This window comes from Sus scrofa, chromosome 7, assembly GCF_054392235.1.
Source record: "Sus scrofa isolate SSC_HxYL_T2T_F1_AM1 chromosome 7, Sscrofa_HxYL_maternal_Yorkshire_Landrace_v2.0, whole genome shotgun sequence".
Classification (NCBI taxonomy): domain Eukaryota; kingdom Metazoa; phylum Chordata; class Mammalia; order Artiodactyla; family Suidae; genus Sus; species Sus scrofa.
Genome location: NC_139389.1, coordinates 4,625,471 through 4,649,092, shown reverse-complemented (window position 1 = coordinate 4,649,092; position 23,622 = coordinate 4,625,471). Strand labels below are relative to the sequence as shown.

The 23,622-nt window shown below is 54.1% G+C and overlaps 1 protein-coding gene across 12 annotated transcripts in view; it reads right to left on the bottom strand.

Moving 5' to 3' along the window:
* Positions 1 to 23,622, bottom strand: part of RREB1 (ras responsive element binding protein 1) — a 175,443-nt gene that overhangs the window by 23,779 nt on the left and 128,042 nt on the right. For all 12 annotated transcript variants that reach the window (XM_084967314.1, XM_084967312.1, XM_005665552.4 and 9 more), the window contains 2 exons: positions 8,164 to 8,308; positions 7,525 to 7,661 (listed from right to left, as the gene is read on the bottom strand). In XM_084967314.1, coding sequence (XP_084823440.1) covers positions 7,525 to 7,661; positions 8,164 to 8,308 — 282 coding nt within the window. The remainder of the gene's footprint in view (positions 1 to 7,524; positions 7,662 to 8,163; positions 8,309 to 23,622) is intronic.

Sequence of the window (23,622 nt, the reverse complement as noted above, 5' to 3'; positions counted from 1 at the left end):
CTGGATTCTGGGTTTGTGAATTCGCCTACTTGCTAAAATTTATTTGTAACCTCAATCAATAAGCACCTGCAGTGTGTTCCTGGACATGCGACACAACTGTGGAGCAGGAAGAACGTGAGTCCCTGACACACACACAGGCTCCCTGCAGAGGGGGGACAAGGAGACGCTCTGCCCTCTGGTCTCAGCTCCTATTCAAACGAGTGTCCTTTCTGCTGACTCTTTAGGGCTCTGTTTCTACCATCTTAGTGCTTCTTCTGGATAATTCTGCCTAGAATGGTCCCTAAGCATGTTAAGTGCCATCCAGTGTCCCTGAGAGCAAAAAGGCTGTGACGTGCTTTACGGAGAAAAGACGTGTGTTAGATGAGGTTCGCTCAGGCGGGAGCTGCAGTGCTGGCGGCAGTGAGTTCAATGTCGATGAGTCAATGGTATATATACTTAAGGCTCTTTGATTTATTTTACTTACTTTTTTTAATCTTTTCTAGGGCCGCGCCTGCTGCATATGAAGGTTCCCAGGCTAGGGGTCAAGTTGGAGCTGCAGTGCTGGCCTGCACGACAGCCACAGCGACGCTGGATCCTGAACCCACTGAGCGAGGCCCGGGATCGAACCTACAACCTCATGGTTCCCAGTCAGCTTCGCTAACCGCTGAGCCACGGCGGGAGCTCTACTTGGGGTCTTTTAACAGAAACACACGATAAAACAGGGTGCGGCACTAACTAGTGGAAGCGAACACGACTGGCTGTCCGCAGGGAACCAACCTTGCGTCTCCTCCAGGAGCGGCGGTTCAGTGCCCACCCGTTCCCGGCTCGCGGAGACGTTACAGAACCTCATGACCGAGAGTAACAAGGACCCGCTGCCCATCTCTTCTCGGAGGGCCAAGGACTTACGCCCGAGTCTGACTCCACTAAGTGAAGATCCGTGCTGTCACTGGACCGGTCACTCTCATGAGGCAACACCTTTGATTTCCAGTTTTTAGATTCATTACGGTAGAGCAAGAACTTAGGTTTTTTGCAAACCAAACTACAACAGCATCCTACGTCCTTATGGTTATTTCTCTCGACTGTTCACAGGGGTCTTGCTCCCCCTGAATTTCACAGCCACTAAAAAAACAAACCAAACCAATCAGGATTATACACAAGTCTGCCCAACTCAGTTTCACAGAGACTATTCTTTCTTAAAACAAAACAAAACAAAAAGTAATATTTCACTGGCTTATATACTTTTTTTTTCTTTTTAGGGCCATGGAGGTTCCCAGGCTGGGGGTCAATCAGAGCTGCAGCTGCCGGCCCACACCACAGCCAGGGCAACGCCAGATCCTCAACCCACTGAGTGAGGCCAGGGCTGGGCCCAGCCGGCTCCGGGAGGTCCAGGAACCACTCCCGTTTGTTGGCTGGGGGTTGGTCCTTTCGGTCTCCAAGGACTTTAATGCAAATGGATGATGTTCTTGTTTGTGCCCAGATCCATGGCCAGTTCTCAAAAAACCCCAAAAGTTAGGCTCTTCAAGTCCCTGAACCAGGGCCCGCCCCGTGGGGATGGACGCCGCAGAGCCGTCCTTTTGCATCACGTGCCTGTAAGGGACACTCCGTCCGGCCTTGTTACTAATTTTTAGAGGACAGCTCATGGCTCTGGGCTGGGGTAGAAACGTGGTGTGATAAACACACGATTGTGGCGTGGCGATTGTGGCGTGGCGTGGGCACTCTGCAGGGACGAGGGCGGAGGAAGAAGCCGTCCGCGGGGCAACTCCCAGCAGGGCTGACAGTGACTTAACCGGCCCCGGCCAGGAAACAAGGAACGGGTAACCACAAATGGAGCGGTTTCCCCAATAACCGTGCCGAGGACCTGCGACGGGTGGTGACCGCGCACACAGACTGCGAGTCAGGCCAAGAGAAAGGTGGAGGCGGAGTCGCCAGCGGGTGACCTACAGAGACAGAAAACAAGGCCACCAAAAATCTGAGAGAAAAAATATTTTAAACCTTGAGGGTCCACAGTTCTGGGCGTAGCTCCCCCCAGGTTGCTACAGTGCCCCTGGGCTCATCTGGGGGTCCTGACCCTCCAGAACAAGGTAAAACGCTGAAGAGCAATCCAAAGAGACCCCCTGCTCCCTGGGGCGCCTGATTTTCACATCCTCCTGTCAAGCTGAGGGCCAGGCACACGATCCTGTCACCGAGAAAGGGTTAAAGAAAACTGCTCTGTTTCATTATGCTAAACGCACTTCTGAAAGACTGCTGTGGCAAGTTCCAAATCTCAGGAAACACTTCTTCAGAATCTCAGCTTTCCCCACAAGCTAAGGGAGAGGACCTGCCGTCCCAGCGTGTAAAGGTGTCAGGTGCTGCCAGGCTTCGGGAGGTCTGGGTTTCCGCACAGCCGGGATCCCAGCCTCTGGGAGGCAGGAGTCAACCCACGTCTAAACAGCCATTCAGTTACCCCATCTTTACGAAAGCGGAAGTAGGAGTGCCGCCTTATAACAGGGACTAAGGGCCGACCCGTTCCCAAGTTCTGCCACGGGAAGAGCACCCAGTTCCTTCTCCGTTTCACTGGAAGGGGTTCCCAGCGAGGGACACGAACCCCTAACTTAAGTGTTGCAAGGCTGAACACACTAAACAAGACCCACGTTCAAAATAACAGCATCAGGGAAAGGTTCACGGAGTGTTTGTCACAGTCGGAGGACTGGGGCATGCCCTTCATCCTCACGCGTCCCCACGCCCATCTTCCAGGTGGGGGGACGGAGCCCAGGGTCACGGAGATGCCAGGCTCAGGCAAGGCTGGAGCTGGCTGCCCTCCCTCCACTGCTGGGCTGTCCGTTCAGAGGACCAGTGCTGCGGGCAGCCCAGCTCCTGCCACGCCCGTGTCACATCCTCGAGGCCTGCCGTCTTTGTAGCACTCTGGCCCTGTCCTCAGAAGCTAAGAAGGCGGCAGGCACCCTGACTACTTCCTCAGGAGACTGAATTTCTTACTCATTATAGCGTTTTAACCGAGGGACTGACATTCCTTTTTTAAAGGGATTTCATGCTTCGTTTTCCCTGTTCTGTCTCCAGAGGCAAGGAGGGGTGAGTGCAAACAACCTCTGGTCGGGGCCCCACCCAGTTCAGACATTCCTCTCCCCCTGCCCACCCCTGCCCTCCCTCCAGGCCCAGCCAGAGAACTGACATCCAGCAGCTGCACTAATCTCTCCCAGTTGCCAGGAGCAACAGTGATGGCCCTGTGACAGGGCCCTGGCCCGCAGCGGCCTGCCCTCCCCACGCCCAGGAATCCGCCGGGCTGCACACCGCGTCCTGACGCCCTGCCCGGGCTGTTCCACCGAAGCGGCGTGGTGTGAAGCGGGGCAGGTCCAGGGGCTGCTCTGCGGGTGGGCTGGCGGGAGCCCAGGAGCCGAGTCTCGGAGGGGCCGTGGGCAGGATAGGGAGGGGGCAACCCTGCCCAAGGTGCCTCCGGCTTCCGGCTACGGAAGGGCACATGCCCTCCCCTCGCTCAGCCCCCAGCATCGTTTCCAATCTGCTCCACCTGGCTGAGCCTTGGAGACCCAGGGACTCTTAAATTTGAGATGCTGACGAGGATTTTGTCATGCCCTCTCCCTATTTTTAGGTTGACATTTAACAAGCACGGGACCAGCGCCATGGGAATCTCTGTTAGGGTCCCCCTGCAGATGACGGGCGGGGGCGGAGGCAGAGGCAGCGGGGTGCAGTGAAGGGAGCCGAACACTCCTCGGAGCACCGGAGACTCCAGAGGAAGAAGGTTCTGGCACCTCTCCCCCACCCTGGCGGCACAGGGAGCTGCCCCTGCAGAGCCCACCAGGTTCCCCTGGCACGAACTCCCACTGCAGATTTAGGGGTGTCTGTCTCACAAACATCCAGGATCCCGTCGGATGGGGCAGAGGCCCTGAGCCGGGCAAGCACATGGGGGCGCCACGGCATCGGGGGTAAAATGCCAAGGGCAGCTTTCGGCCTGCCAGCCAAGCTTGGACAGCAGGCCACCGGCCCACCTGGCCTCAGCCTGACCCCCTTCACTCCGCGAGAATGGCTCACTCACTGTTTTCTGACGGCCCTTAAGGGGCCCTGTCTCCACCGTCACTGCTTTTCTCTTAAGTCTGGTCAAGCGCCTGGCGCACAACAAGCGTTCATTCATTTGCCAGATGCAGTTTAACTGAAATAATTTTTAAATTATTGAAATAATTTAACTGAAACAATTTAAAAATTATTTATTACCTGATCTCCTTTCATCCAGAAGCCACATAAGATTAGGTAACTTTTGCCAGATTCCACCCCCAGCTGCAGCCACAGAGCCACTGTGACCACCCAGATGCCTCCTCTCGCAGCCCAGCCCCCACGACAAAGCCCTCCCAGCCTCAGGTGGGCCTGCCCTGGCGCAGGGGGCTGCGGGGGGGCTTGGAAGATGCCTGTTTTCATCGAGGTGGGCTGCAGTTTCACCCCGTGCGCCGGATTGCGAAGACGTCATATGAAAACCAGAATGTAAACACAGCACTGACGACTTCTGTAGTGGCACCCCATGCTGGATGTACTGGTATGTCGGCAACGCATGACTGACTCTGCTACTTCTTTTTCCTTTTTAGAAGGTGCTACTGGAAATCCTGAAAGGGCCCTCAGCCTTTCTGCAGTGGTCGGGCTGACCTGGACTCCTTCCCGCCCAGCGCGGATGGCCTGTTACCCTGTTCTATTCTTAAACCAAGCACAACGTTCAACACCGCAACGTCCCTGCAAGGGATGTCCTCTCCACACCACCTGCTCGCTGGACGCTCTGTCCGTCACCTCCAGCTCCAAGGGCCAGTTCCCAGTGAGCCTGCGCTTCTCGTCTGGGGGGCTGCGCGGAGGGGCCCAGCTGCCGCCCGTCCTGCAGAGGCGCAAGCAAACCCGACCCTCACCCTTGGGGCGGCTCGAGTCTTGGTTTTGCTCTGTGCTCACACTTCACTGATTGGAAACACAGGGGACTTCGGGCGAAAGGCCTCAGCGTTTACACGGGTCTGGATCGCCAACACCTTTTATTAAGGAACAACAGGCACCTTGCCAGCTTCGGGGACAGGGGTAAGGGCAGGAGAGGGAAGCCAACAGCTGTTTTGAGTTAAAAGCTTTCTGTCTGAACTGGCAGCATGTCCCAGCGTGGCTCTGCTGCCTTTGGGGTTTGCAAATGGAGCTGGTGCCTATTTTAGCCCCGGGTTAACAAGCGGTCTCTCTCACCAGCTCCTGTCACAGTTCACTGCCCGGCTGGGCCCTGCTGGCTCACGCCTGCCCCCGCGGCATCCTCTGATAGCAGGCTATTATGTGGAGGGCAGAGCTGAGAGGAGAAAAGGGAAATGAACTCCGTTCTGTAATCAGCTCCTCTGGTTTCCAGACGCAAGCCCCACCCACACGGCAACAGCCAGCAGCAGGGGGATGGCCCGCTCGCCATCCCCTCGCCCCCGTGGACACAAGGCAGCCTCTTCTTCCGCCACTGCCAGCAGGGCCGAGTCCCCGCGCGGCTACACAGCTCCTGCAGCCCAGCTCCCCAGACAGAGGGGCGTGACCGAGTGGGCGAGGGGGACAGGCAGGACCGGAGGTTTACCTTCACGGCCTCGGCATCACGGCAAGTGATTACGCACCCAGTCATGAAAACCCGGATCCAAAGTGATTCCGGCCCCCATCCTCTCCGAGCAGCAGGCCCAGCCTGTCCCCAGATTAGGGCTTGTCCAGGAGCACCCACGGCCTGGACCGGGCAGCATGTAGAAAGGGGGTACCCGACCCTCCTCTATCACTGCTCCACACCGTGCTGTGCAGCCAGCACCTGCCCAGAAATTTCTCCTGAGAGCCAAGTTCTCTTCCCGGTCAGGCAGAACCATCTAGAAGAGGGTAAGTGGGCAGTTCCTAAGACGATACCTGACCCTGGAACAGAGCACAAAGGGACGGAAAACCCAGGAAGGAGCCCAGAAACGAGCAGTGTATAACCGCAGGCACACCTCAGTGCTGGGTCAGAAGTGCCCACGGGGGTCAAGGTCAGGGGTTGGGGGTCGCAGCTGCTATTTCTGCCTCTGCCCATGACTCACCACGTGGGCTCCCCTGGGACCCTCTGGGGACCTGGCCTCCACCCGCTCAGGTCCTGGGGCCTAGAGAATGACTTCAGTAGTCACCCACGGGCGACCGCATCCTGGGGATGCTGTGGAAGCTCTTGAAGCCACGAGGGCAAGTTCCTGAATCTCTCAGAGCGACTGGGCCACCAAGGGAAGGAAGAAGGGCAACTGCTAAGGGGCAGGTTTGAGAGTCAAGAATTTCAGGTCTCAAAGGGATACCAGGACCCTCTGGCTCTCCTTTGAGGTCCAGGCCCCACGTGACCAGAAGCGAGACTGGGACCCGGGGCCTGACCACCAGTCCGTGGCCACTGTCACATCATGCCATCGCCCAAGTCGGGGGAGTCGCCTAAAGACATCTTTTAGCACTTCAACTGCTCAGTTTAATCTCTCCGCAAATTCCTTTTTCCTTCTCAGGGAGAAATGTCAAGCTGATAGGTGACTACGCACAATGATATCTGACATGGCTTTAAGTTACTGGACAGTTAGGCTTTTCCCCAACACACACGTCTTCAGCTGGCTCAGACCTTTCCTCTCCTAAGTCACCACCAGCCTGTGCCTGCGGGAGGAAGACCTGGTCCCTACAGTGAGTCAGACAAACAGATGTCCCGGCTTCCACACTCCCAAGTTGCCTTCTGAAACCCAAAGCTGCAGCCACACACAGGCCCGCCTCTGCTCTGGGAAGTTTCAGCTGTGCCTCTCAGGATGTGTGGCTTTCGGGTTTCACAACGCCCGAGGCTCCCCTACGGCGCCCTAAATACGACGCAGCAGCATTTTCAGCGTGGCTGTTGGGCTGGAGAGGGTACCCGTGCGGCAGGAGCATGGGGCTTTCTGCCTGATGAAAACACTCTCAGGGAGGCAGGCGCAGGGAAGAGAGCCGAGTCGTCCCCACCCAGACCCCGAGTTCTGCTGGAGGTCTTACTACCACTCGTAGTAAGTGGTCCTGCCCGGACCACTACGCATCAGAAAACCTGGAGCCAAAGAAGACCTGTGCTGAGCTTGGACCAGCCACTCCACTGCCACAGGCTGCACGTCAGGTCCACGGCCCTGCTCGGCGGAACTCTGATTTGCCCCTAAACACTTTCTCCGGTTTCTGTGCTACCAGCCCATCAGTCCAAACACCCAGGAGCCCCTGATGTGCTCTCTCTGCCCTTTGCATGCGCACGTGCACAGCCGACAAGCATTTGGGCTGCACTTCCTCTGAGAAGAAAACCTGTCTGCTGCCCCGAGTCCTGTGTTTGGGGGGCTCTCTGTGTGCAGGGGGCGGGGGGGGGGCCCATGCGGATCAGCCGGGGGCCCCACCAGCAGTGCGGGAAGCAGAGTGACCCTGGTGAATCTCCTGGGGCGGCAGCTGCTGCGCTGACCCTGCGCCCCCCGCCCAAAGCCCTCTCCTGGGCCCGGGTTGGGGTGACGGGAGGTGAGGCGTGTCTGAGTCCGAGGAGAGCCCGGAGCCCGCGCCGGCCCCGCCGCCTACCTCAGCGGGTTCTCCGAGTGGGTCTCCATGTGGGTCTCCAGCCCGTACTTGCACACGAACTCCTTGAAGCAGAGCGGGCAGTGAAACACTTCGTCGCCCTTCTTGTCCATGTCACCCGGCTGCCCGTCCTCCACCACCTTAGGGCAAGAGGAAAACGGGCAGTCACGAGGGAGCTCGTTTCAGAGAGGTCCCCGCTGAACCCAGGCTCAAAAAGGAAAAGGACGGCGCCCCCATCCGCATCCTTAGGGACGCTGCTGACCAACCCGTCAGGTGACGACCGTCCAGGGGCACCACTCACCCTCGACCCGCGCCCCCATTCAACGAACAGCCGCGGCACCCCTGGTGCCCACCGGGAAGACACTGGGCATGGAAGAGGGCGTGGGAAGGGCCCCTCTGCTTGGCAAGCGCCCGTTCCAGCTGGAGAAACCAGAAAGCCCGGGAACAACGGAACGAGCTCTTCCCGTGGGCAGTGGGCTCGGCCGGGGGCTCCACAGAGGAAGCACCAGTGGGGGTTTCTCCAGATACCTCAGCAAAGAGCGGGCAGAAACACAGCTTAGGAGCTTGGGCGGCCGTCTGCCAAGCGCCCGGACTGTGAAAATAAAGGCTGGGGAGTTCAGCCGAGAGCCCTGGGGTGGAGACCTTTTTAGCAGGTGCTGGGTCTTCCTTCTCTGACTCTGCATCGTGACTCAGTTTCCTTTTGGAGGACAGCCGCCTACGCTTCAGTGGGGACGGAGGGGTGGCAGCCGTAGAGCTGTTGGGGTCCTTCTCATGAATCTTCATGTGCCTGCAGAGAACACACACACACACAATGTGATTTAGCAAAAAACCGAGTTGTTTCACTGAAAGCGTTTTTTATTTTCTACTTGGGTGCTGGGACTTAAATTTTCCTCCGTTAAGAGATACAGGGTATAATTTATAGCGACTTCTTTTTAAAACCTTATAATCTCCTTGAACCCTCTTAAAGCTCTCACAAGCAAGTGCGATCCAAAACCACGGCTCAGTGCCTCGCGTTCTGCTGGAAGACACTCGTGGACTTCGCCGGCTCTGATGAGATCAAAACACACGATCTGATGACCCGTCCTGCTTGTTCAGACAAACTGTGCTATTTCAGGACACATGATTCCATGGACTAACCAACTCCCAGGCACCACGAGTTCGCAAACCAAGGATTCGCGCTATGGCCCCAGCACCTGCCCCGCCGACCCGGAGAGCCTGTCCTCGATCTTCTGCCTCTGGAAGCATGCTGGGTCAACCCTGAGAAGCGCTGACAGAGCCAATGTCTCAAGTGCCCGAGACCTGAAGGCCCCCCGCCCCCCCACGCTATTCCTGGTCTCAGAGGGGTTTGCGGATCATGAGCGTTGCCGGACAGAGGGATGAGTTACACGTCGCCACCCTGGCTTCCAGAGGGTGAGAAATGCCCACATAAGAGCGTACTGCACCAGCACGGATACGTCTGTACCCGAAAAGGCTTTATAGGTGACCTGACTTTATCAGGTTCTAAAACAAACGTCCTAGGAACAAGGCCCCAAGAGCCGTAGGAAGAGAATGAACGGCATCACGGAAAAGACAGTCAGTCTCAGTTTTCTTGCTCTGTGACATGAAAGGTTTCGTTTCCCTAACGACAATCAGCGGCAGCAGCAGCAGCATCTCAGCCCAGGAGGTGGGAATGTGGGCAAAGCTTTGAAATAAATGACTGTTAGAGGATTTTCTTCCTGGCAATGTTCTCAGGAGAAGACAGAAACGTTCTCATCAACGGTCCCGTCACATTGCTCAAGCTCAGCTCAGCTCACCTGCTGCTGCACCTTTTGAACAGGAGCCAGGCTGAGGGTGAAAGGGGCAGGAAGCTGGTGAGCCACGGGGCAGCAACAATTCAGGCTCTGGGCCAATGACTCTAAGACGGCCAGGATGAAGCCCCCACCCCCTGTAACCCCTGCCCTGAGAGACCTGGGGGCCCTCCTCCTACGAGGGCGAGGACATGAGACCCTGACCATACTACCCCCTGCCCAGTCATCCGCCAGCAGGTGAGAGGCGGCCTAGCCTCTGTTCTCTCGGGGGAGTTAGGGTGGAGCAGAAAGATCTAGAGGGAGAAGGCAGGAGAGAACCCAAATCATCGAGCCCACGCCCACCCAGACCCCTGCTGAGACGAGCAGGGAAGGAGGTGTCTCACTAGTGCTTGGTCACCTAAAGCCTTGGGAAGCTACCGGAGGCAGAGAGCCTTGCTCCAAGCACCCCCTCTGCTCCAAGGAGAATCAGGCAGACCATCCCTTAATTTCAGCAACTGAAGAGAAAAGGCTAAGTTTCTTTCGATATTTATTGTGTGGCACATTCCAATTTTAGAAATGTAAAAAGCATTTTTTAAAGCATCTAAGAATTGAGAGTACGATAATATTAAGGATGTACATCGGGACAAAACCCCTCCTTTCGATAAATCAATTAATTTTAAAAACACAGACAGGAGTTCCCGTCGTGGCGCAGTGGTTAACGAATCCGACTAGGAACCATGAGGTTGCGGGTTCGGTCCCTGCCCTTGCTCAGTGGGTTAATAATCCAGCGTTGCCGTGAGCTGTGGTGCAGGTCGCAGACACGGCTCGGATCTGGCATTGCTGTGGCTCTGACGTAGGCCGGCGGCTACAGCTCCGATTAGACCCCTAGCCTGGGAATCTCCATATGCCGCGGAAGCGGCCCAAGAAATAGCAAAAGAAAAGAAAAGAGAAAGAAATAATGTTTACTGGAGTTTCCGTCGTGGCGCAGTGGTTAACAAATCTGACTAGGAACCATGAGGTTGCGGGTTCGGTCCCTGCCCCTTGCTCAGTGGGTTAACGATCCGGCGTTGCTGTGGCTCTGGCGTAGGCCGGTGGCTACAGCTCCGATTCAACCCCTAGCCTGGGAATCTCCATATGCCGTGGGAGCGGCCCAAGAAATAACAACAACAACAACAAAAAGACAAAAGACAAAAAAACAAACAAACAAAAAAAAACACAGACATACCCTTTTCTACAGCCGACAGCTTGCCTGCGCAGAAGACCACGAGGCTACGATGACCCGTGAGATACTGGGCATCAGACACTGACAACTGTAAGCAGCCCCCGGCCAGTTTCAAGCTACATCTTTTCCATCATATGACACTCATACTTACAAAAATGGATGCTTTTATTATCTAGCTCCTGCGGTTTAAGACAGAAGCGGCTCTCACAAAGCAGAGGGAGAGGAGGACTGGAGCGAGCACTCGGTGGGCATCTGCTGGGAACCTGACCATTCTGCAGAGGGGCCGACACGCCAGGGCCACAGCAAGGACTCCAAGGTCAGGACTTCCCCCCGGAACTGTTCCCCAAAAGGCCATGGTTTTGCATCTCTGTTCTAGATCATGGGATGGAAGCTCTGGGCTCTACCCTGAACCCTGACACTTGCTCTCTGCGTGACACATTCCAGTTTTAGAAATGTAAAAAGCATTTTTTAAAGCATCTGAGAACTGAGAGAGTACGATAAGATTAAGGGATGTACATCAGATCATGGGATGGAACCTCTGGGCGCTACCCTCTGCCAGTGCCCACAGCCTCGCCACTGGTCCCAAACTCTAACCTACGGTCAACAGAAGGATGCAGGGCCCACGGGTCACGCCTGGAAGCCTCTCACCACCAGTCCCAGGGAGGCAAGGCAAGGGCTGGTCTCTGAGGCCACCTCCAGGGATTGGTGGCAAGGACGAGGTTGAGGTTTCTCAACACACCAGCTGCTCCCGCTCTCTGAGCCCAGCTGGGGCCTCGGTTCAAAGCTCAGGCAATGCTCCACTCTAGGGCTGAGTCTCTGCCTACTGGCCCAGAACACAGGGGTTCCTCGTCTGTCCTGCCAGCTATGGGATGACCAACCACTGCAGGCTCTTTTAAGAACTTGATTCAATCAACAACTAAGCTGCCAGGTGCTGGGAGCTCCGGCCTTCAGTTAAAGACCCCGACCCCATCCTAACCCCCTCCCTTCTTTCCTGGACTCCAACAGCAACAGTGGCCACATGAGCTGTCCCTTTTCTCCAGAGGCTCACAGGAAAAGGGGTGGGGTCAACTGTGATGAACCACTAGTGGCCTCTTCCCCACAGAGTGTGGCCAAAACAGAAGAGGGCAGGTCGGGGGGCGGGGGGAGGCGATTCTATTTCTCTTCTTTAGAAGGCCTGGGTCTGTCCCTCTCTCGGGGTTTATTTCAAGGGCTCGTTCAGCTCATTTCCATGCCCCTAAGAATCAATAAATTACCATGAGCCGCAGACTGGAAGGGAGGCGAGACGCCACGGGGCCTCCCACGGGGCACACAACGTCCCTCCGCATGCCCGCTGGAGAGTGGCATTTAGTTCCGACCCAGTACTCCCAGCAACAAGGACACCTCCATTGTCAACAGTGCCGAGGGTTAAAACCATCTTCCCCGGACGGAGGCAAAAGTCCCCTCCTGGAGTTCCCGTCGTGGCGCAGTGGAAACGAATCTGACTAGGAACCATGAGGTTGCAGGTTTGATCCCTGGCCTTGCAGGTGGGTTAAGGATCTGGCGTTGCCGTGGGCTGGGGTGTAGGTCACAGACACGACTTGGATCTGACATGGCTGTGGTGTAGGCCAGCGGCTACGGCTCCGATTAGTCCCCTAGCCTGGGAACCTCCATTTGCTGTGGTGCAGCCCTAAAAAGCAAAAAAAAAAAAAAAAAAAAAAAAGAAAGTCCCCTCCTTTTCCCATCTGTCTGTTCTTGGGCCACAGTGGGTCCACCTTCCCTTCCGCAGGGCTGCCCTTCAGAGAGTTCAAGGTGGGGCCCGAGATTCTCGAGGTTTCTCGTCCCCGGCTCCTTCGGCCGGCACCCCAGCTCTGCTCTCCCGTCTGCGCGTCACACTGGAGGCGACTCCTCTTGGAACACCCCCCAGTTTGCAGATATCCTTCCTGAACGTTGCATCAGAAGTGGACCCCAAGCTGGATGAGGGCAGGGCAGACACGGGGCAGGGAGGGCCGCGTCCCGAGGTCGCGGGAGTGGAGCTGGGCCCCTGGTGTGTTCAGCAGCAGCGGTGTCACAGCTTCAGGGCCTACGCAGACCCCCGAGACTTCTGCATTCCAAGTGCCCTCAAGCCCTGTGTCCACCCCCCTGTACCCGAGCCGTTCATGGCTCTCCACCTCCAGGTGGACAAGGAGGAGAAACGAGCAGCACTGGGGTGGCCGGAAGGCCGGCTCCCTCACCGCTGTGGACGGGAGCTCACGGGCAGCAGCCCTTCCTCCGACGGCTGAGCAGCTGTAAACACACACATGCCCTTTACTCCCGTTGGTGCACTTCTAGAAGTCTGTCCTGAAGACTAAGAGTTGGACAAAAGTGCAAAGATCTGTGCACAGGGACGGCCGTGGTAGCGCTGGGACTCACCGATGGACGTGCTGCAAAGACACCGACGCCACAGCATTGCCGGCCGGCCACCCTGCTTTCCCTTGTGCTCCCCGATTGTTCAGTCTTCACAAGGCGGCCGGCGAGCTTCCAAAACACGGATCAAACCGTCCCCTCCTCCACTTAAACGTGTCTGACGGTCCTTTCTCAGATCTGCCCATCTCTCGGGCCCCCTCTGCAGGCCCCCACCCCGATCTCAGGGCCCTTTCAGACTTGTGTGCGTCCTCCGCCTGGGCTGGCTCCTATCATCACATCGGGCACCCCGGCCACTCATACCAGATGCTCTCCAGCCGACAACCCAGGTTTACTTTCCTGGCGGCCCGTACCAGTAATTGGAAATAGAGTCCAGGTAACGTATATGACTGTCGCCACGGCACCGACTCAAAGTAAGTTTCATTATAACCTTGTCTCTCTTGTTCTCTGCACACGCCCCGATGGCGCGTAGTAGGTGGTCAAGAAATATCTGCCAAATGGCTGGATGGATGAGGAAACACATGGATTGGTAAGTGATGAATCACTGAGTGGCTGGCTGGCGGAAGTGTGGGCAGAAAATCTACATTTGCCGCATCTCTACAGCATGTGTCTTCGGGGTCCAAGCCACCTGCTCACCCAGCTGATAGGATTTAAGGTGAGCAAACTTGACATGAGATTGTATAGAAAACACTGCATCAGTGAAGCACAGCCTCAGAGATCAACGCTGAGGACGCAGGCTAATTTTTCCTGTCACTGGAATTCCTCTGCGTTTATGATTCAAACCTACACCTACACCCACAGCAGAGAGAAGTTAATGTGAAGTCAAATGAAATGTCTACTTTCTGCAGTTTCCTCTGGAGGCAAACGCCGCGTCAACTGCAGAAATGCTGCCATATCGCGGTCTCGGGAAGGAATTTTATCAGAACTCTTTCAGGAGTCAAGTGAAATTTTCTCCCATTCCTAACAGCCCCCGGGCGGGGGGGGGGGGGGCTGAGAGTAATAACAAACATTGCAGATGTCTTTACAACTAGGGGGAAAAATCTCCATCTGTGTGCTTCTGGCACTGATAGAAGCTCACTTTGAATGCTGGGGCAGACGTATATTTTCAGCTCAGTTTCCCTCCTATAAATATTTTTTATCTTCTCCAATGTGGAAAGTTCCATTTGAGCTAGGGAGGGCTGTCATAAGAATGCTGAACATATAGGAGCTAAAACAAACACACCTTGCACCAGGGCTGAACGCCAATCCGGGAACTCAACGGAGGCAGACCAGTTCCTAACGCACAACCCTCCCTTCCGCCCCAAACCTTCTCGCTTCCGGTTCCAAATACAAGAACTTTCCGCTGACCTTTCTCAGGTATGATTTGGAAGTGGAAGCAACTCTTCTCTATTTTCTTTTCTTTCCATGGCTGCACCTGAGGCATAAGGAAGTTCCTGGACTAGGGGATGAATCGGAGCTGCAGCTGTGCCTCACACCACAGCTTGTGGCAGCGTGGATCCTTAATCCCCTGAGCGAGGCCAGGGATCAAACCCGCATCGCCATGGACACTATGTTAGGTTCTTTAACCGCTGAGCCACACTGGGAACCCCGTGGAAATGGAGACCTCTCTCAACCATTCAAGCCCTGGCTTGCTCTGAGCAACAAGCAGGAATTCAGGTGGGTGAAAAGGCAAATCTGGGTGGGAAGATGCTGGGCAGCTGGGGAGATCATGTGACAGCAGCAACATCCTCGGGCAGCTTCAGAGCATGATGTGGATAATGCTTCCGGTCCTGCCGTCTAGTAGCCATGGAGACGCCACTAGCTACCTAGGTAACAGCTTTAGTTTCCTCATCTGTGAAATGGAGATAACACTGCCAGTCTCACAGAGCACTGGGTTGCAAACTGTGGTCTTCTGACCAACAGCACTGGCATTAGTGAGAGCTTGTTTCAAATGTCAAGTTTGTTTTATTTTGTTTTGTTTTGGTCTTTTTAGGGCGGCACCTGCGGCATATGGAGATTCCCAGGCTAGGGGTCGAATCAGAGCTGCAGCTGCCAGCCTGCATATACCATAGCCACAGCAACGCCAGATCTGTGACCTACACCACAGCTCACGGGCAACGCTGGATCCTTAACCCACTCAGCGAGGCCAGGGATGGAACCTGCATCCTCACGGATGCTAGTCAGATTCGTTTCGGCTGAGCCACGATGGGAACTCCCACAAATGCAAATTCTTAGGCCTGGCCCCAGCCTTGCAGACTGGAGACTCTGGGCTCCACCGCCTGGGTTTTCCCCCAGTGACACGCATGCAGCTCAAGCCTGACAACCACTGGATCACAGGTAAATTCTTCAACCCTTTGCACTGTTCACAGGTTCATTAGCCATCAGACTGGGATGTTCACATTTTTTGGAGAGAAGCATTAAACCTCTCCCAGGCTCACCCTGCAGGATACCAGCAGTCCTGCACCAGTTCACCTGGTATAAACAGGGAGCAAAAAACCTGGGAAGTTTAACATGCTTACACTTATCTTGGGGGGGACGATCTTTTGGAACACTTTCAACAAGCTGAAAGGATCACCTAGCAGAAGGCTGTCCCAGGGCAGGTCTCCAACCTTCCTCAAGCTGTCCTGCATCTAATTCACAAGAAGTCAAAGCGCAGGCAAGATCCAGACACTTCCAGCGCTGGCTAACCTCTCAGCCCAAATTTCCACCTAGCTTTTACTACCTGAGGAGCTGAAGCGTTTGACCCCCTGAGTGAACAGCATTCTACGGAAGGTCACTCTTTCAGTGACAGGACACGGACCACACACAACAGCAGCACCCAGCGCCGCTCAGGGCCACACCAGGCTGAAGCCAGCAGGTTCACACAGGCTTTTACAGCTTGATTGCAGACACGACCCTGGCTCTGCTTCTCCAGCAAAGCTTTGTGACAACCAAAGAGGGAATGAATGAGATGAAGAGGCATCTCAGCTCCACAAGCTACAGTTTGGGCCAAAGGAAAGTCAGTCTCCAGAAAGATTTGTGTGCGTTCTCCCTAACAGATGTTAGGACGTTAGGAGAGGCGTTTCGGGGTGCAGAAGTGAGTGTGACACCTGTAAGTCAACCCCACCCTGTGCCAGGAAATGGGGGGTTGTGGGGAGTGCAGACAGGTGGTCATGGCTTGGGGTGGGGGGCTATCCTCTGTGTGGCTCCACCTGTGAGCTCAAAGGCACCTCTAGTAACTCAGGTGTTGCTCAGGTGCAGTCATGCTTATCCAGAAGGCAGGTCATGCCAGCTATGCCAGGGTGTGGAGGAAGGTTGGGCGATGGTGTCAGCAGCCGCACTGACTGACAGCCAACCCTGGGACACAGCCCCACTGCCACAGGCCCCTGGTTGGGAGCTGAGTCCTGGCCCTGCCTCTGCTCGGGGGCAAAGGACTAGGAGGCCTCCGTTAAGGACCACACCCCGCACACCAGCCTTCCATCCCCAGCTCTGCTTCCCCAGCCTCCCGAGGGAAGGGCACCCCAGAGGGACTGCTGGAGAGCCAAGGCCCTTGATTCGAGGCGGGCACACGCGGTTCGGGTCCACGTTACTCATTAACAAGCCTCGTCTGTCGCGGCCCGAGAGGCTCTCCAACCCTGCCTCGGGGCTCCGGCTCTGGCTCGACCCCCTTTCTGCTCCCCTGCCCCCCGTCCCGGAGTCCCTCTGAAGCGTCGGACGGCGGCGCCTTCTCCATCTTGTGCCGATGGACAGAGCTGGGGTCAGGCTGCCCTGCGTCCGGCTCTCCCGGGCTCCCCGCCGCAGCCCCTCCCTGCTTCTGTGCTGACCCCGGAAGCCGCTGACCTCAGGACCGAACCCAGGTACAATATCCCCTGGTTACTGATGTCTGCTCAGAAGACAGAGGCCCACACTGCTCACTCTGGAGCCCCTTCCCCCTCCCGACTTTCAGATCCAGTGCAGGGAGCCTGGCAGTCGGCCCATGTCAATAAATATCAACTTGTAAAAAGTCTTTATTCTAGACCTGTTCCTAACTGCCATGCCTTTGAATCTGAGCACGCGGAACCCTCTGTACCTTCCGCTCTGCCTGCCCTTGTTTTGCTAAAATCGTCTTTGGTTTGCTACACACTCTCCATACATCATCTGGCTCCCTGGACATCAGTTTATAACACCCACAAAGAAGCCAGGACATGTACATGTTATTTCCACGTACAATTACCGATTCTGAGAAAACAAACAAAAGGGCTCAGAGGCTGGAAGCGCTGAGCGCCCTCTCGGGCAGAGGACTCGATCGTACCCACAGAGCTGACCGCAGCCCAGCCCGCGTCCACCCAGGGGAGGTGAGAGTCACCACCTTCCCTCGGACAGGCAGCCGCTCGCTGCATGGACTCTCCCCTTCCCTAGGCTCAACTCCGCCACCTCTCCAGCCCTCCTGTACAGCCCGTGCCAGGAGTGACGAGTCCCAGGAGGGACTCACATCTGTGCTCTTAGGTGACGGGGGCCATCACCTCTGGGGGAAGCAACTGGCACCCCCCCCCCCGAGTCCCAAGAACGCCTTTCCATGGCCAACAGCTGGAAACCCAGAGTCAGGCCAATCCCCAAAGCCCCACTCCCTGGGAGGGTGGAGACACCGAGGTCACCAGGCTTCGTCTCACTTCGGCCCCCGAGGGGGTGGCCCTTAGCCTTCTTCCCTGACGGCAGAACAGAGCCACGCCGAGGCGGAGCGATGACTATCTCCATAATAAGGGGGTACCCAGCTGCTGTTTGCTGCTCCCCAGCCTTTTCTAAAAGAAGGTTGAGACGTGAGGGGGCTGGGCCTTGGAGACGGCCTGCCCTGAGCCAGAGGGAAACAGTGTGGGCGTGGGGGCAGGGAGGTCACTGCCACCGTGGGGACACCAGCACTCTACGACTTAGGGCCAGCAGCAGATGGCCGAGGATGCATGGGGTAGACTGGAGGCAGAAAAGATGAAAAGGCTCCAAAGAGAAACCTCACTTGCAAATACCACTAGGCCACAGGGCCCTTGCCTGTGACACTGCAAAAGTTCACAGCCCGCTTCCAGCTATGCGGGACGAACACGCCACACACGGGCCTTGGCTTGCCAGGTGACACACATGACCACATGACGCGGGGCGGGGGAATGCTCTATCTACAGGCGCCCGGAGAGGGGAGGGCCCGAGGCGTGCTTGCAATCTCAGCTGCAGCCCCCACCACCACAGGCCTCAGTCTTCCCGCCTGCAAAACTGGCACAGCCTCTGGCGGGAGCTGGGTTACATAAGCAGAGAGGGAGCCCCATGTGCGGGCCCCGAATCCAAATGAACCCATTATGCAACTGCAGCTCCGGTTTACGGAAACACAAACCCTCTCCCTGTTGACAGCCAAGCTCTCCATCAGCGCAGGGCCCTGAAGGAAGCAGAGAGAAAGGCCCACCAGCACGCACGCGCTGGGAGGGGGGCCCAGGGTGGAAAACACATGTGCTAAGATTTTTGTGCTGCTTGCCCGCTTTTTTGGGAGGGAAGAGGGTGCAAAATTTGCTGTTAATCACCTTCCTTAACAAATCAGAAAAACGTTGACAGTTTCGATGTTTGCTAGCACCAGCTTGTTCAGCCCAAACAGGTTGGGCAGGTTGAATATTTAAACAAAGGCGGAAAAATGTGAGGTAGAAGGCAGGACGTGCTACGTGGCCTGCAGCCAGCACCCTGCAGGTTCAAGTTTGTGATCTAACGCTGCCACCAGGCTGGCTCGCCCGGCTCTCTTCCTTCTCACTTGGCCACTTTCACGTTATAAAACTAAATAGGACACACGCTCCGGACTGGCTCAAAGTTCTCAGGCCACGGGACGAGGGGTGTGTGCAGAGAAGGGAGCAGAGGCCAGCTGCCCGCGCTGTGTCCCACCCCAGCAGACGTCTGGCCTCTCGCAGCGGCCAGGTTGCTCGAGGGCCGGCGAGCAAGGATGCTCCCAATTTTGATGTCATTCACCAGTTTTACTGGGTGCAACCAGCCGAGCCTTTGAAATATTTCAGCAAGATAGGTCAAAGATACCACACCACCTGCATGCAACATTTCTTTGCATCAGTTTAATCTGCAAAACAAACTAACAGAAGAGCACGACCTCTCCCAAAAGAAAAGCAAACCTAGGTTATAAATCTTAGCATCCAGATGGCTATACGGTAAGAAATGATTTAATTATGAAGCAGATCATAAATATGAGAAAGGGGCTGGTGTTTATACCTCCTCGCACTTGGACGGTCCTCTGAACTAGCTCTCTCCAGTGTAAGTGAACTTGAACCAGTCCTTCAGAGGAAAAAGCAAAGTCAGAAGTGAGAGACCGCCATAAGGACGGTTTTCAAATATCCTTTCAAAGCCAATAATAAGCTCTGTGGATTGTTAAAAGGGTATCAGAAAATAGAAAACAAAGCAAAGGACAGATATGTTGAAGACGTCAGTCTAGCAAACACAAATCACACTGCACAAGAGACTGTCAACTGAAATGGGTCAACTTCCATCTTTGTGGAATTCCCACTGTGACACAGTGGGCTAAGCTGTGGCGTAGGTTGCAGCTGCAGCTGGGATTCAATCCCTGGCTCAGGAACTTCCGTATGCCACGAGGGCATAGGGAAATACAAAACAAAAACCAAAACCTTCCAGCTTTGCTATTTTCTTATATTTTGTATCTCATGTGAAGAATAACACTGTGTGACACGTCACTCTGACCTGTTCTCTTTCTCAGAGAAGAGTGTTAGCCTTCTACTATGCGCAGATTTCCAAAAAGGAAAAGTAAAAATTCTGAAAAGGGCCACAGACTCTCCCCTAATAGTATAAATGCAAATCTCCCCTAAGGGTATAAATGCAAATCCACATGAAAAATATAAAATATCACAAAACGAGAAATCAAAAAAAAAAAAAAAAAAAAAAAAAAAAACCCAAACCCAGAAGTGTTCAAATACTGAGGCTCTGGGATCTGTACAATTCAGAAGAGGTGTATGGACACAGCTACCCTACAAAACACTACGCTCTGACCATCATGTTCTTAGGATGCAGCCTGAAATCCTCAAGGTCACAGGGCACAGAAGCAATTGGTTGGTTTTGTAGATATCGGCAGGTAGAGGGGACCAGTGGGTTAAACTGCCTGCAGGGAGAAGGGAAAGAGGGGAGCTACCGTTTACTGAATATCTTATGTGAGCCAGAGGCTTGATTGCAGTATAATTTATATAAAATTAATGATTCTATCATTTAACCCTGATAATAAACCCTGGGAGCAAAACATCACCCCCATTACAGATCCAGCGATGGTGGCCCTCTTCCTCCTTGCTCTGAGCATCTTTTATCAGATGTAACCAGAGAGGAAGGAAGGGCTCTCAGAGGACCCACAGAGAGGCCACCTTTATTTAAACAACTACCTAAGTTAAAATGAAAGCATACACGTTTTAACTCCAGCCAATGAGATGTAAAGAAAGGCTAAAAACGTTTAAATATAATCAAAAAATAAACTCATTTGGTGACAGATTAACAATGCTATTGGGGGAAACTGGTAACTTAAAACATTTTGCTGTGATAAATATATTTGCAAACATTCCCTCTCGAGGGGAAAATTCTGGGCCTCTTAATGAGGTAGACTCTCGAGAGAGTGAAAAGCATGTTAAGCGGAATGATCAGGGAATAGCTTTCTTTTTCCTCTGGTTAAAAAGAAAAACGTGTCACCCTAGCTAGGAAAAGGCTTTCTAATCTACACCCGAAGCGTGTCTGACTGGTTCAGAACAGGGTACTAAGTACACATAGAAACTGTCTTGATACCCAAGCACACTTGTGAAACTACCAATATTCACCAAAGACCCACCCGAGGGGAGAACTGCAGGTCCGGCCCAGTTCAGACAGGTGTGCTGATGGTGCAGAGACGACACGAGCATCTCATTCACACAAAGCCTCCAACAATCTTTAGTTTATCATCTTCTAAGTGGACCCGAGTGTGTCAAGACCTCTGAGCAGCCCTGAAAGGTATTTTCTCCTGATTTGTCTTTCCCCCCTAAGGAACAGAGACTTAGTTACAGATAAGAAAAATGTTATTATACGGAGTTCCCGTCGTGGCGCAGTGGTTAACGAATCTGACCAGGAACCATGAGGTTGCGGGTTCGATCCCTGGCCTTGCTCAGTGGGTTAACGATCCGGCGTTGCCGTGAGCTGTGGTGTAGGTTGCAGATGCGGCTCAGATCCTGCATTGCTGTGGCTCTGGCGTAGGCCTGTGGCTACAGCTCTGATTAGACCCCTAGCCTGGGAATCTCCATATGCCATGGGAGTGGCCCAAGAAATGGCAAAAAGACCAAAAAAGAAAAAAAAAAGAAAAATGTTATTATATAATCATTATTCCCTTCTTTTTCTTTTCTTTTTTTTTCTTTTGTCTTTTTAGAGCCTCACAAGAGGCATATGGAAGTTCCCGGGCCAGGGGTCAAATCAGAGCTACAGCTGCCAGCCTACACCACAGCAACGCCAGAGCCAAGCTGTGTCTGCGACCTACACCACAGCTCACGGCAGCGCCAGGTCCTTAACCCACTGAGTGAGGCCCAGGGTGGAATCTGTATCCTCATGGATGCTAGTCGGGTTTGTTACCCCTGTGCCACGATGGGAACTCCCTCTTCTTTCTTATAGCAGTATCTCAAAGGAAACAAAGCGTTTATCTAGTCCTGGGTAGTGTGACCCTCAGACTTCTTTCCTAAAATAAATTCTCTGCGTTCAATCTGACCTAAGACCTTCCTTCCCTCCAAGGAGTACGCCAGGCACCAAGCACCTGCTGCGCGACTCGTTTCAAGACGGGCGGGCCCAGGCCTCTGCATCTTCCCCTCCGCTCTTGAGGAGTAGCAGGTGCAAAGCTAGTTGCGGGGTGCCCTCCGAAACTCGATTATGACCGTGACAGATTTTCACAGGGCCCTTCCTCTTGCTGGGCTTGGAGGGTAAAGAAGTGACACTGCCCTACCTCTGCTCCTTCAGCCCTTTAATGCTGGCCACCTGTTCAGATGCCCAAGTTCGGCAGTACACGCCAAGGGCTGGCTGCGTCTAAGCATCTGAGAGTTGTGTGCTAAATTCAGAGCCTCTGTGGTCTCGTCTGTCACGGAGCAGGTCACATTTCTGAGCAGCGCATGCTTTCTTCCCGCATAACAGGAGCACATAAGCCTCTGCTCCTGAAGACTGCCCACTCTCCGGCGGCATCCGCAGGGCCTGCACCTGCTGTGCTCGGGGGCAGATAAAGGCAGGCCCACTGCGGGGGGAGCAAGACAAGCAGGAACCCCCTGCCTCCCCTGCACCTCTGACACCCACACCTGGACGGTTACACACCCCTGCTCTCTGGAGGGTGTGCCGGCGCCCGAGGGGACCTCTTCCGAGGATGGAGGAGTGAGTTAGAAAAGCCTGCTCTGGCTCCTGCCAGGGTCTCTCTCCTGCGTGTCCCTAACATGATATGCGCCCCACGACCCCCTGCACAGCTCCAAAGTCCACAGTTCCTAAGATGAGGAGCAAAATGGATGTTAATTCCCTATTTTATAATTACGATCTTCCAAAGAAAAAGACCCATTTCAGAGATTGGATTCTTTCCAAATGAGATCCCTTTCAATCCTTTCAAGTATCATCACTTCTTCACAGCTCTGCCGTCTGGCACTTTCTGGAAAGTTGTGCAAACTGCAAAGCTCAGTGCCCTTTTTCCTACACTGCACGCTCCCAGAGGGCGGGCCCTGGCTCAGTTTCCCAGGTTTGTTTTGGAAGACAAGCACGGCTCAATCCAAACTTTCAACATGGGAGCAGACTGATAAGGAGTTCTGGGAAGTTAAAAGCCGGAGCCACGGGGATGTTTCCATGATACGTGTTTTGCACTGTGATGGCAGCCTATTATTCTGCTCAGGAACTAGGCTATTTAGAAAGGTTTGGGATAAAGGATTTTCAAACCTCAAAAACATGAGAATCTGCAGACAGGGATGTGGCAACTTGAAAAACTATACCGGATATGATACTAAATTGAGACGGTCTCTCCTCCAAACTTTTTCAAAATAAGCTGGAACTGGCATCACTCTAAGTCTCCCTATTTACCAAATATACAATTCCTTTTTATTTTTTTACATTTGTAAAGTTTTGGTGGCATTTTATTTACTGATTTACAAAGTGGTGATAATTTCTGCTGCACAACAAAGTGATTCTGTTACACTTTACACTTGCTTGCATGTATTTATTCATTTATTTATTTTTGTCTTCTTAGGCCTGCACGTGTGGCATGTGGAAGTTCCAGGGCTAGGGGTCAAACTGGAGCCGTAGCTGCTGGCCTACACCAAAGCCACAGTAACTTGGGATCCAAGCCTTGCCTAAAACCTACACAACGGCTCATGGCAACGCCGGATCCCTAACCCACTGAGCGAGGCCAGGGATGGAGTCCATGTACCCATGGATCCTAGTCAGGTTTCGTTCATCGCTGAGCCAGGATGGCAACTCCCCACACTTGCCTTCGAACGAAGTTTTAAACTCTGTGTGCAGTGTAGGTAATGGGCTTATTAATGCTACACTGCAACTATCAACGTGACCACACGTAATTTGATCTGCTACCTGATTCTGTGAAATGTTTTTTTTTTAAATAAATATGACGGTTCTACTGGTTGACGGTCCTCTCATAAAACGACAGTGAAGGAAACACTACAGAAGGACTGATTAGCCTCATAAACAAAGACAACAAATGAACTCTCATAAAATGACTCGTGGCCAAAGGAGAGAGAGTTGCTTTATAAAGTGGGTAGCTGCAACGAGTATCTCCTC